Below are 14,196 nucleotides of genomic sequence, written 5' to 3'. Positions count from 1 at the left end.
ATTGAAAGTACCTAACTCGGCAGCCAATCCTATTCTACTTACTAGTTACTGCTCCAATTGGATATCATTCTTGAAATGAAAGCGTAATCAACCAAACCAATTTTAAATTAAAAATAATATTTTATTTAATTTTTAATTTTTAATTTATTTTATCTCATATACACTCATTATCTAAATCAGGCTTTAGAATACAGGTCTTTTACGAATCCGCAACTGTAACAGGAGCACACTTGCACACCATACGTGGCATCTTTTAAATTTTTTTTTTTTTCAAAAAAAAATTTAAAACGTGCGTTTGACAGATGGGGTCCTACGGTTTAGTTCTTCTACGGATCTGCGAAAACCCTCATTTGTCACCCGCGTGATAGCTTCCTCTGCCCAGCACCACCAGCAACGCCGTCTCTCCGCACCAGAAATATCGAGCACAGTACTTCGTCTACACACAGCTGCCGGTCCTTGGGAAACCAAATAACAAAGCAGACGATCAGTTTTTTGAATATGCGAAAACCCCCCTCCGACTCCCCTCCTTCTTCTCCAGTCGATACCGGCCCTGGTGGCCCACACATTCTACACTCAAACTTCAATACGTTTCTAATATCGTAAAATGTTTCGCTTAAAAGGCCAAAAAAAAAAACCGACAATTCTTGGTTCGTCTTCTTCATCGTCGTGCAACCCTCCCAAAAGAAACACACACATTAACGGTGCTTTTTCTCAGTTACATGTAAACTTAAACTCCTAATATTTCTTTGTTGAACCTTTCGACCCATGAGATTCTTCTTCTTAATAACCAACTGCTTGACCTCCGAATTCTGTAAAGAAAAAAAATCTAATTATTTATATTTCGGTCACTATTTTTTTTCTCCCTTTTGTTTTTCTTAAATTGATTAGCCGATTTCATTTCGAACTCAATAGAGAGGTTCTTTTCGAACTCAAATCGAGCACAATACTAATGAGGGAGGGAAAGGAAAGTAGGGGTCAATTTAGTCATTATATAGCTGACACGTAGGGTGTGCCTCCTGCTACTCCCAAACAGGGACTGCTCCCAATATTTATTCTTTAGAATATACGAGTCTGGTGTATTCCCTTTTAAGAAATTGTATTGATTTGAGATTTACATAAAATAAAAAATAAAAAATTATTTTTTTCAATAATTGATCTATTTTATTTTTTCCAAAGAGAGTGTATGGAGCATTACTCTGGTAAATTCTATAACTCCATTATGTTTAACATCTAAGTAAATTGTGCCTTATGTTTAATTTTGTAGTAACAATGGTTTGTAGGATTAATTATTATAGGATAGACCGAAGTAAAAACAAGAAAATCTGCCCAAATCCTCGTACAATTATTTGAGATTATTGGGTGCCTGTGCCTCTTTTTGGGAGTCATTTGCTGGACATTTTAATCCAACAGCAAGCAAAACAATGTTAAGTTCGATGGTGCTGAAATCAACAAAACATGCTCACATGATGAGAGTAGAAAAAGATGTAAACGATTAGCAAGGTGGCAATGATCGGCACAAACCACTAATTCAGGTAATGTTGGGCCTTTTGCTTTCTTTTCGTTCTTATGAGTCATGCCATATATAAGACTTGAAAATCTCCCACTCTCAATTTTTATTTAGTAAAGAATTTTTATAAAAATAAATTTATATATTGACATAATTTAATTTAATATATAAAATTATAATTTTTTTATTATAAAATAAATTTAATATATTATATTAAATTACGTCAACTTATAAATTTATTTTTTATGAAATACAATAAAATATTTGTCTTTGAAGAATACCACATTGGAGATTTGAGACAAAAAGGAGGATAGATTGGTCATTGAGCAAATATAAGAAATCTGTTAGGCCTTTAAGGTCTCAAAGTATATACATGACCGACCAAACCGGCCTTACATGCGTGCAAACATGAGAAACACCGTCCTTCCCTCCTAATTTATGTTTTCTGTTTTAGCCGATCACGACATCTGCTTCATTATTTTTAAGAATCAGTTCTTGTCATTTTTCTATCGGATTTCTAAGATTGAATCCAACCAGATCTTTTGTTGCATTTGAGGATCTCTCCTTTTTTTTTTTTTTTTCCTAAGAATAATTGCAATAGCATTCGGTGTTTAATTGTGTACCAAAAAGTCGATAAAAATTATGCAGATGAATAGACATGGGCATGGTCTTGTAGACTTGAGAGTGTGTGGTCCAACTTGAGTAAATCACACTCACAATTATATATACGGGTAAAGCAGCACGGGCACATGTGCTCAATTGATATTTTTCCTACGTTCCATAACTCTAAAATTTCCGAGTTTAATTATAAATAGAAAGAATTTCATATACATTTTAACACTTTTTTTCTACTCACAATAAACATTATACATATTATCTGCAAAATATTCATAACTATAACATAGAATTTCAATAAACATATTCGCAACTACATATAAATATTTTGTACTTATAAATTATATTAATTGAAAGTTAAAAAAAAAAAGAAGGTCTAGAATAGTCATCCTACTCTTTCTGGCATGATGTTGATAGACAATACATTAAACTTATTTTAGCGCAATCTTCCAGATTCATTCATGTGTGCGTCCAAAACTATCATCTATTCGCTATCTTGGATTTTCTTTGCAACATTCTCAAGATACGGTAAATATTTCTGTAATGATGAAAACATATAAAGAGATAATGTATTAGATTTTTTTTAATGTATAGATTTTACCTTGCTTGTATGTTCTATGAGATCTACTGTTTCACAATCCAAAATTTGTTCTGCTATGGATCTAAAAACGACCACTGGTGTTGATGCACTGTCATTATACGTTTCTAAATAATTAAACTCGACGCCTAATAGTAGTGAATAAATTATCATTTGTTAATGTTAGTAGTTAATATGTTCTAATTATAATGTTAAAATTTTTAACTTTAAAATAAGAGGAAAATGTTTACATTGGTTGTGTCGTAGTCGTATTTTTGCAACTGTAACATACAAAGTTCTATTCGATCGGATCTAGTTACTATATTGCAACTTCCACACGACATGTAATGGAACGATTGATGTAAATCAACCATTCTAAATCTTTCTCTAACCAAACATGTCGAGCGCAGCATTAAAACATAACAATTAAGTGCATCAGTCAAAGATTTAACATTAGTAGATCAATTCAACTCAACAAACAATCAACTTCATACATCTTATTATAGTTTAAATTTTAAAAAAATAGAAGCATCAAATAAATTTGAAGTGTTTTTTTTTTTTTTTAATATTTTACTTCTTTATTATGAATTTATGAACGATTAACATATTAATTACGTTGGGTCTTTAAAAACTATAACATAGTAGTTGAATTTGAAGTCATTTTTCAAATTTTTATTTTTCACATTTGAAACTTCAAAAGGTAGGAATTAAAAAAAACTCATCTCTGCATTTTCATACGGAAATATTAATTCAATTTTATCTACAACTTTATACAGATGTGTAAAGTTGAATAAAATATTATTAAAATAATATTTTTTTAATATTATTATTATGTTGAGATTTTAGAAGATTAAATTATTTTTTATATTTTATATAAAAATTTAAAAAATTTGTAATAATAAGATAATATGAATTAAGATATCTCCCAATCCAAACAAGGCTAATCGGGTTCGTAGTGAACTGCTTCGATGTAAAGCCCAGGGCATCCTCCATACGACGCCGTTTAAAGGGTCTAGAAACTCCAACTTATTTTCTTCTCCTCTGTTTCTTTTCCTGTGCTGACACTCTTTATCCTCACCTCTCTCTCTCTCTCTCTCTCTCTCTCTCTCTCTCTCTCTCTCTCTCTCTCTCTCTCTCTCTCTCTCTCTCCTAAGAGCATTCACATTGAATTTTCCAAATTTTTTTTTATAATTTAGCTAAAAATGACATTCCCTAAAATTTTTTCTTAAATTTTATTCATCTTTAAAAAACTTCATACATCTCATTCCCTATCATTTCTCTATTCTATTAAAATAATATTTCTATATTATTTCTTTATTACTTTTTTCTTTCACTTCTATTTACAAACTTAACTACTCAATATTTTTTCTTATGTTTTGAATTATTACTCTAGTGAATATTTAAAAAAAAAAATTAGATTATTTTTTGTGGGTATGATAACATTTTTAAAATTAATTTTTTTTATATTTTCTTAATTATTTAAATTATTATTTAAAACTATAATAAATATGAGTATGATAGAAATTGTAGATGATTGGAAGTAGATAAGTATGATAGAAAGTGTAAATGATTAGAATAAAATATTGATAAAAAATAATTTGGAGATGTACAATAGTTCTCCAAATATGGAGAATTACTGTACATTCCACAAACACTTTTCCTAAAATAGGGATTTGGATGTAGAGGTGATTTTAATTAAATTCCTAAAATTTTCATCAAATTATAGGGAAAGTATCTTTTGCGGTACTAGTTGGGAATGCTCTAAGAACCACATTCCAGAGGCTTCTTCTCCTCTATTTCTCGATTTCTCCATTCTCTCTCTTATTCTTTTTTACAAATTTGCTTATTAGAACTACATGTTTGACAAATTTGTTGTGTAATATTTACAAACTTCAATAGATCAGATCTAGACGTTTTAGTTTAGATCTGAAAAGTTTTACTTTAGATCTGTCGATATACATGAGTAATTTTTTTTAAGTCAATTGTTTAGATCTACAAATTTTACCCTCTATTTTGACAAAGCAAAGTTTCATTTTATAAAAATTGTTCTCAGTTTTAGCTATTAAGAACACGGCTATGTCTCAAGGGAAATCTGCGTTTTTTTTTTTTTTTTTTTTTTTTTCCAAATTTACTTCTTTGGATCTAACTGTTTTACCCTGTTTTTCATATTTGCTTTAATTTCGTGTACGTCAATATGTTGTTTTAGTGATTTTGTAGAAAATTTTGAAATCTTACAAATCTTCCTATTCAGATGTGGGGTTTTTTTTTTTTTTTTTGGAGTCTTCTGAAAGCATATCTATTATAAAGTTATGTATTTATTTTTTAGATGCAAATATGGGGTTCAAAGATGTCGAGATTGGAAGTTCTTGGTGACTCTGTTTAGGTGTAATTATTTTTTTCTACTCGTAGTTTCTACTTCTTTTGTCATGCATATGTCTATTCTATCATGAATTTATCTAATTATTTTTTAGATGCAACTATTGGATCTACTTTAATTTTTTTATAATTTCAAATGTTCCTGTTGTTTGGCTTTGGTCTTATTTTGGCTTTGTAATTTATTTCAGATATTCGTATGACTCTATATAAATTTTTCTACATATAAGTACTGCATGTAAATAAATTACCTAACAAAAAATAAAAAATATTTACCTCAGGAGAGCAAAAAGAAGAAATCATACCACATGATGCTGAGATTGAGAAGTAGATAAAAAAGTTTTCAGGAATTAAAAGATGTCGTGAGCATTTGAACAAATAGATAAACTATAAATTGAAGAGGATGAAAATTTGTATTGTGAAGTGGTGAGTAAAATATATAGGTTGAAAAAATGGCACAATACGGATGAAAAACAGAGAGACCAAAAAATCTGTTGGCAAACAGAACAAGTGGGAGATAGTCGGGACAACAAGGGCCTTTTTTAAAAATAATGTATTTCCAACTATACAGTCGGTTACGTGAATAATGTAACAAAAATAAGGGCAAAAGTGTAAATATGCCTTTAAAATGGTGGAAACAAAAAGTGGTCAAATTTTACTATTCATTAAACTGAGGGACAAAAATGTAAAAACACAAAATAAAACAAAAAAACTGGTGGATAACAGAGGTAAACAAACAAAAAAGAAGGGCAAAACTGTAAAAATGCAAATAGAAGATAACAAAACTAAGGGACAGAATAGGTAAATTAAATAGAAAAGCAAGGGCAAAATTGACAGAAAAGAGTTATACGACTCTGCCTGCTTATTGCCGCTTAGTATATATAAGATATATAACATTATATATACAATTTATACCAAGAGTAACGCTATTTAAAAAAATGTCAAAATTTGTTGTTTTAAATGATTTCTTCTTTAAAAAATTAGTATTTTAAACCAATTTCTTAATTTAAAATTTTTTAAATGTCCTCAAAGTTTGTGATAAAAACTTAGAATACACTTAGGGTTTCAAATTCTATACAGTTCTGATTTGGGGCGGTCGGGTTGGTATTGAGCTATTAACAGGCACCAATGAGATTTTGACACGTTACATATTCCATATTAAGTAAAAAAAAGTGTATCACACTGGATTATCAATCTGTATGACCACGTTCGTTAGTCCCAGATCCCTCATGTTCCAATTGTTCTGAATCACCTCTTCTCTTGTTACTGTCGCCCATCTCTGTTGCCCATGTCCGTCGCCTTCCCATCGTTGTTTGCTGGGTAATTTGTTGATGGTAAATTTCCAATTTGTCATCGGCTTCGTTTTCTTCTCCCCGCATCCTCTTCCTCTGGACTCTGACCAAAATCTTTAAACTCATGATCTTCATGCTATTCTTCCCTTTGTTCTCTCTGCAAACTCCTACAAATTACTGTATTTTCTTTTTTTCTTTGGTAAGTTAATGTCATTAAATAGGAAAAGTAGAAGTTGGAACTACGTACCAATTAACTTGGTTCCAAATTTCACTAATCCAACTCGATTGCCTAGATGATCAGGAACTAGTTATTTTGCGGATACCCAAATCCTTGTCCGAAGCTCCCAGGACATGCTCTCATGCAATATTCCTTTCTTTTTGCAAAAATGTCATTTAGGAATCAGCAGAAAACAAAAACGAAAAAAAAAATCTTATGTTAAATACTTGCAAAAAATTCGAGCCCGCTTAAGAATAGTGTGTTGCCATTGCAGTGCCTAGACTCTAAAATCTTGTCATTGTCGTGGCGGAGAGAGCCATCGTCTGGGTTCCGTGGGAGAGAATGGAGACAGTTTGCCATTTGGGTTCTGCTGGAGAGAATGGAGAGGGTCAACGTGCGTGATCTCAAACAGTGGGGGCACATGGTAACTAAAGTGAGGAGGCTACACGGAACTCACCCATTGGAGGGCTATTGTTTGGAGAAAAACAGATTGATCGGTTATAAAATTAACTCAATTATATACGTAGGACATAAAAAGGAAAAAAAATCTGTAGCATGAAAAACAACAAAAGTTTCCAATCCCACGTTGGTTTATATTAATATTAGGCTGAAATTTGAAGTTGTGTTAGAAAAATGCTCTCACTCCTATTTGCTCGACCATGGAACAAACATTTGAACTGGACTAAAGCTTTGGACCAACAAATAAAAAGTTTGGCAAACAAAGCACAAGTGATGCATATATGGCAAGAGTTAAAAACTGAAAAAAAAATAAAAATTCGTCGGTGTTTATACCATGCTGTAACAGATATATTTTGAACAAAATAAATTATATGTAGACTTTTTTAAAAAATAAAAAATAAATAGCACAAGTAACACACAAGATTAAAAAATGCTCGACTATAAAACTTCACTGCTCTACATCTTTGTCCAGCAGGAAATTCATACATTAGAAGCCTCATATGGTGTGACAAGGTGAAATTTAAGATACCAAATTAATCCAATTAAGAAAAGGAATACTTCCATATACGCGAAACCTGCCTCAAGCTGCTAAAGAAGACCAGAAGAAAACTCTTCCCGTATCAATTAAAAAGTACCTTCATCTGCAATGTTTTGAAACCGTTAGTATTGTTTAGGTACTGCAAACATTGAGGAGTCAATTATCATACATGTTAAAAACCGGGTGATTCAAGTACAACCAAAACTTCAAAAGCATTAGGTGAGTTTAGCATCAGTCAAAGGAATATACCTTCACCACCATCATCAACGTCGTTAAAATCATCATCATCATCATCAAACTCGACATTCTGCAGGATTGCATGGTATATGAAGAATAGATGACAAATATCATTGCAGTTAATGGTGAATTTTCACTTCTCAGTATATGGGAAAACTTGTAATGGTCAAGTACGATCCCATACCAGGAGAAAAATCAATGAAAAATGAACCCCCCCCCCCCAACAAAAAAAAAAAAAAAACTCTCCTGACGAAAATAATAATAATAAGTGAAGAAAAAGTTGCCTTAAAGAACCATTAGGTTAAGTGATGCTTTCTTCTGCAATCTCATCCAGCAAATTTGTTATCCAATTGCACACAATTCTTTCAAATTTTCAATACTTGCATTATCCTACAGCTAGATAATATCAGAAGAAATATATATTCTACTTGATTTTTTGACCACCAAATGGCAGCTATCATGTAGACTTCAACAGAATACTGCTAGTCTGGTAGCCAGGGTTCCACCATACACAAAAGCCCCCATAAAAGCATCGTAAGTTGGTAAGGGAAGCTAATTCTCCAAATACGAACAATGCAGCAGAGAAAGAGTGAATGCCTCATCATACCTAGGTAACCCGCCACATTAATTGCCTTATGATAGGAATCCTTTGCTGAATTTAGATAGTTATATCCTCGATTTTTTGCCTATCGTAAAGATCATCCTTCAAAGGTCCCACAAGAAAGTTTGATTGCATGTAACGTACCATCTACCAAGGATGGATCCCTTGTTATGCAGAGATCCTATAGTAGATTTTGTTCAAACCCCAAGGGGTTGGCCTAAGTGGTGAAGGCCTTGGTCTTAGGGTATCACTCCCTTCAAGGTCCAAGATTCAACACTTCATGGATGCAAACAATCTTTTGAGACCACACTCCCTGGTGAAAAGCTAGCGATTTAACCAGTACCTTATAGGGAAACTTCGGAGGGTATGGTGCACGGGACATGGGTTTACTTTGCAAGGATGGTTATTTTAGGTTTTGTTCAACCTCATTACCTCATTTTTTAACAACTTAGGTTATACCTCAATATTTAATTTAGTTCCCGGGAATACATTCGTGCCTTCATATTTTAGAATGAATTCATCCGAACAGCATTATGATGATAATGCCATTGTATCATGGATAAAGCCAATGTGGGTCTTAAGGGCAATAATCACATCATGCATCACAAGGAACGCAAACCAATACAAATCCGGAACATAGAGCATATGTTTTTTAAGAACCTGAAAATAATCATCATCACTCGGTTCTTCCTCAATGTCTTCTTCTCCATCGTTTTCATCTTCATCTTCGTTTTCGCCTTCTTTCTTTTCCTTTTCATCTTTATTCTCTTGGCCCTGCATAATTACATGGATCAGAAAAATAGGAATCTAATCAATAGAAAACTGAAAAGGGAGCATGACCTTGAACAATAGAGGCTGACAAAGTACCAATGGGAACAGGTAGAACATTATATTCTGTGATTATTCCCCTCAATCAAGGAGCATATCAAGATTGATTCATGCATGCAGTTCTAAGAAGTGATACCAAATTGATCTTTGGCCAAGTAATGTATGTAGTAGAGTTACAAAAGTTGGAAGTCGTTTACCTGAGCCCTTTGTTCAAGCTTTTCTAAATAATCTAGCTTCTGCAGCTCTGCCAGAGAAAAGATTTCACTCCATTTAACATAACATCCAAAGAAACATACTTTGGTAGGACACAACTATCTACAAAGAAATATAGATCAATGATATAGAGAAATTTCATCTCACCATAAAAGGTTATGATGCTTTCCAAAAATATATAAATATATTAAAGTTGGTGCACTCAAATTTTCATTTTACCAAGTTGAGAATATCAGAACTAGTCATACGCATTTAGCTAAAAACATAATACATAAAAAAATACCAAAAACATGAGTAACCAAAATCTCAAAAAACTAAAGAAATTATCATAAACAATGTGTCAATGTGAAGTTGGAAATTGTAGCTGTTTGCCTTTTCCATTCAATAAACTGAAATTCAAAGATTTCTTATTGACAAAAGAAATCGAAACAAAAATTCTATATGCAGTAATTTTTGCGTACTCTTTTGCGCACTTCATTGATGTGATTGGTTGTATATTAAAAGAAAATTGATGCAGCAAATGACATCAGCAGTGCGCGTAGGAAGTACACAAAAGTGACTGTATGTAGCATTACTCATATTGGGCACATTAGACTTGCAAAAATATGAAAATTAGAAGGCATACATCCCAAAAATACTAAAGCAAACAAAAAGAGAAAGGCATTTTATCTCATCAAACCTGACTCTGGATTCCATCTAACTTTTTTCTGACTTGGCCGTTGCCCCTTTGAACCTGGGAATTTCATTGTGCCATGAGAAAGGTCTATTGAGGCATCATGAAATACGTAAGACAAAACTACAAGGCAGATTAATGCATATAGTATTAGAAGACCACCACCCATTTTTAATTCATTGCTTAGATTACACACCTCCAATAAGTTCTTGAGGAAATCTTTTAAGCTCTAAAATTTGTGAAAGAGAATCACGAGTTATTGTACTCCTTGGTTTTTTCATGTCAGAATATCTCTCTATCTCTGTGCTTCGGCTATCTGACACCAGAAATCCCAGAATTGAAAAAATTACAGTGATATAATCTAGTGAAAATCTAGAGCTAGCTATATATTGGCTTATAGGCAAGCTGCCATTCCAACACAAAATCAAATATGCTTACTTTTAGAAACAGTCTCATCAAGATAATAAGCAGAGGCCTTCCAAAAATTTTGCAACTTTACACTCTCCCTAACTAGGGTTTCTTCCTTATGCACGCTTTTGATGTTAGGCAATTCAATATCCTACAAATGCATCGAGAAAACTTTCACATGCAAAACAATGAGTGGTAAGTCTAAAACCAAAACAGCTAATGAAATGGAAAATATTGGTCTAAGTTCAGGTTTTAAATCTTTCACACGATTAACAATTCAGCTTCCATGCAGAAAAATGCAAATATTTTAATTAAATGACCACAATATTTTTTTTTTTTTTTTTTTTATCCCGTTCCATTAAAAATAAAAACAATGGCCCCAAGATTGTACCTAGTTGTCACTTACAAGGCTAAGCAGGAATAAGCTATATATATATATACATATAATTATTATCTCAGTTAATGTCTTGTTTGAAAAACTCTGTAATTGATCTTTTATTATCAATGAGAAGTTCATTTAAAAAAAAAATAAAAAATAAAAATAAAAAAAGATTAACGCAATGTATTAAATTCGGAACCTAACGTATACTGTTCCAAACTTGTTCAACATCAATATCAATCATCAATGTTTCCTGCTAATCCACCTTCATTGGAAGTCCAATTAGAGAATTACTAATCCACCGTTGTCAAACAACCAGCACCAAACACAACCGGGACTTCAATCAATAAAAGAACAAGCATGAAAAACCAAAAACAGGGAGACAACCGTACAGGGAAAAGCTCAAATGGCTCTTGTTTGGCAAATCCATAGCCACCGGCGCCTCCATATCCTCGCCCCCGCCCCCGACCTCGAAAAGCCATCTACCCAAAAACACGGTAAAACAGCTTCTTTCATTTTTTGCTCTCATATTTGTATACTGTGTTACGATGGTGAAAAGAAAAAGTTGAAGGTATATAAGAAAAGTTGTATACAGTGTTACGATGGTGAAAAAGAAAAGTTGAAGGTATATAAGAAAAGTTGTATACTGTGTTACGATGGTGAATAAGAGCTAATTAATAAATAAAAAGGGGGGGGGGGGAGGTCGGTGCCGCGAGGAGGCTGATAACCTCCTCGCCGGCGTCTCTGTAACGGCGGCATAGGGCTCCAAAGCCCACTGCCTGGGTGGATCTGTGTTTAATTAAAAAAAAAAAAAAGAGAGAAGAAAGGGTTGAATGGAGGTGGACCTTGGCAGAGAGAGGAGGCTGGGACACCGTGCCGTCTTCTCCTCGCTGGCAACGTCCACCGTTGTGGGCAAAATTTTTTTTTTGTAAACTGCTGCTGCAAGTGATGCGGCGTTGCAAAAACAGCAATCTAAGGAAGAAGATATATGATACTAAGGTTTTCAAGTAAATGTGTAATGGGTTTGGGCTCGGGCCGTAGGATTTGGCCCAGTCCAAGAAGAAAAAGAGAGCAAACGGGCAAATGGGCCACTGATGTGGCCCAGCCCAATAAAAGAACAAAAAAGGGACGGGCATGTACAGTAGGTCCGGCCCAGGTCAACAGATCCAGTTGACCATAAACTGGGTCTCGGACCGAAGATTCATGATCAGCATCAAAGATCAGAGGTTTACAGTCTTCACCAAAAGAATCGAACGAGAATCACAACACAAACAATCTAATCTTATTTGTTTTTCTATTCACGAAAGCGATAAAGAACATAGAAAACACAGTGACAAAGCCTGTATTGAATCTTGATCATTCTTCAAACATGATAAATATAAAAAGACGAGTTAGGAACAGAAGATAGATAAGGGATGAGAGAGGCCGCTCGCCTGAGAAAGTTGGGGAGAACTTTCGCTTTTTTCAGCAAAATGCTTTTCTTTGTTTTCTTAAAAACTAACAAAGATAGAGTTGCAGGAGAAGCTGATGACGAAGATGATTGAGGATCATCAATGGCGGAAGGGGAGGAAAGAAATCTGTTGATAGAGGAGAGAGATTCTTGGTATCTAAGTCGAAGGAGTAGGTGTCTACCTTTAGGTGCGCTGTGGGACAGCACGTGTGGCCCTTTACCATTTGGTCCGAACGCTGCCGCTTTTGTACCTCGAAACTTTTGCCTTTAGTTTGGTCCTAAAACTACGATATTAGCCAAAAATCGAACTTAAAAAAAAAGAAAAAAGAAAAAAAAAAAACTCGAATTTTGTAGGGAGTAATGGCACTTTTTTTATTGGGTGCCTATGCCTCTTTTTGGGAGTCATTTGCTGGACATTTTAATCCAACAGCAAGCAAAACAATATTAAGTTCGATGGTGCTGAAATCAACAAAACATGCTCACATGATGAGAGTAGAAAAGGATGTAAACGAATAGCAAGGTGGCAATGATCGCCACAAACCACTAATTCAGAAAATGTTGGGCTTTTTGCTTTCTTTTCGTTCTCATCAGTCATGCCATAAGACTTGAAAATCTCCCACTCTCGATTTTTATTTAGTAAAGAATTTTTATAAAAATAAATTTATATATTGACATAATTTAATTTAATATATACAATTATAATTTTTTTATTATAACATAAATTTAATATATTATATTAAATTACATTGACTTATAAATTTATTTTTTACGAGATACAATGAAATATTTTTGTCTCAGTTTATAAATTTGAGACAAAAAGGAGGATGGATTGGTCATTCACCAAATATGAGAAATCTGTTCGGCCTTTATGGTCTCAAAGTATATACATGACCGACCAAACCGGCCTTACATGCGTGCAAACATGATAAACACTGCCCTTCCCTCCTAATCTATGTTTTCTTTTTTAGCCGAACATGACATCTGTTTCATTATTTTTATGAATCAGTTCTTGTCATTTTTCTATCAGATTGAATCCAACCAGATCTTTTGTTGCATTTGCGGATCTCTCCTTTTTATCTAACCATAAATGCAATAGCATTCGGTGTTTAATTGTGTATCAAAAAGTCATAAAAATTATGCAGTTGAAAAGATATGGGCATGGTCTTGTAGACTTGATAGCGTGTGGTCCAACTTGAGTAAATCACACTCACACACACACATATATATATATATATATATATATATGTATTTATATTTATATAACAATTAATATGAAGAGTAACGCTATTTGAAAAAATGTCAAAATTTGGTGTTTAAAATGATTTCTTCTTTAAAAAATTAGTATTTTAAACCAATTTCTCATTTTATAAATGTACTCAAAGTTTGTGATGAAAACTTAGAATACAGTTGAGGTTTCAAATTATATATAGTTCCAATTTGGGGCTGTCGGGTTGGTATTAAGCCAGTAACAAACACCAATGAGATTTTGACATAGCACATATTCCATATTAAGTTAAAAAAAAAATAGTCCATCACACTGGATTATTGATCTGTATGACCACGTTTGTAAGCCCTAGACCCCTCACGTTCCAAGTGTTTTGAATCACCTCTTCTCTTGATGTCATCGCCCATCTCCGTCACCCTCTCACCATTGTTTGCTGAGTAATTTGTTGATGGTATGTTTTCCAATTTGTCGTCGGCTTCGTTCTCTTCTCCCCGCATCCTCTTCCTTTGTACTCGGAGAAAAATCTTTAAACTCATGATCTTCATGCTATTCTTCCCTTTGTTCTCTTTGCAAACTCCTACAAATTACTATATTTTCTTTTATT

At 33.3% G+C, this 14,196-nt stretch overlaps 1 protein-coding gene across 4 annotated transcripts; it reads right to left on the bottom strand.

The window, feature by feature from the left end:
- Nucleotides 1–7,463: 7,463 nt before the first annotated feature.
- On the bottom strand, nucleotides 7,464–12,544 carry LOC122307104 (prothymosin alpha-A-like). 4 transcript variants are annotated; one of them, XM_043119740.1, is made up of 10 exons: nucleotides 12,351–12,544; nucleotides 11,763–11,889; nucleotides 11,310–11,399; nucleotides 10,569–10,689; nucleotides 10,327–10,446; nucleotides 10,137–10,190; nucleotides 9,442–9,488; nucleotides 9,077–9,190; nucleotides 7,828–7,885; nucleotides 7,464–7,681 (listed from the first exon to the last, which is right to left on the bottom strand). In XM_043119740.1, the coding sequence occupies exons 3-10, from the start codon at nucleotides 11,397–11,399 to the stop codon at nucleotides 7,665–7,667; spliced, it is 621 nt and encodes a 206-aa protein (XP_042975674.1). In that variant the 5' UTR covers nucleotides 11,763–11,889; nucleotides 12,351–12,544; the 3' UTR covers nucleotides 7,464–7,664. The 4 variants fall into 4 exon arrangements, with proteins under 4 accessions (XP_042975674.1, XP_042975672.1, XP_042975671.1 ...); XM_043119738.1 differs by lacking the exon at nucleotides 11,763–11,889 and having other exon boundaries at nucleotides 12,351–12,486; XM_043119737.1 differs by lacking the exon at nucleotides 12,351–12,544 and having other exon boundaries at nucleotides 11,310–11,455; nucleotides 11,763–11,894.
- Between the last annotated feature and the right edge of the window lie 1,652 nt (nucleotides 12,545–14,196).

The sequence above is a fragment of the Carya illinoinensis genome, chromosome 4 (assembly GCF_018687715.1).
Source record: "Carya illinoinensis cultivar Pawnee chromosome 4, C.illinoinensisPawnee_v1, whole genome shotgun sequence".
Classification (NCBI taxonomy): domain Eukaryota; kingdom Viridiplantae; phylum Streptophyta; class Magnoliopsida; order Fagales; family Juglandaceae; genus Carya; species Carya illinoinensis.
This window is presented reverse-complemented; position numbering and strand designations above follow the sequence as displayed.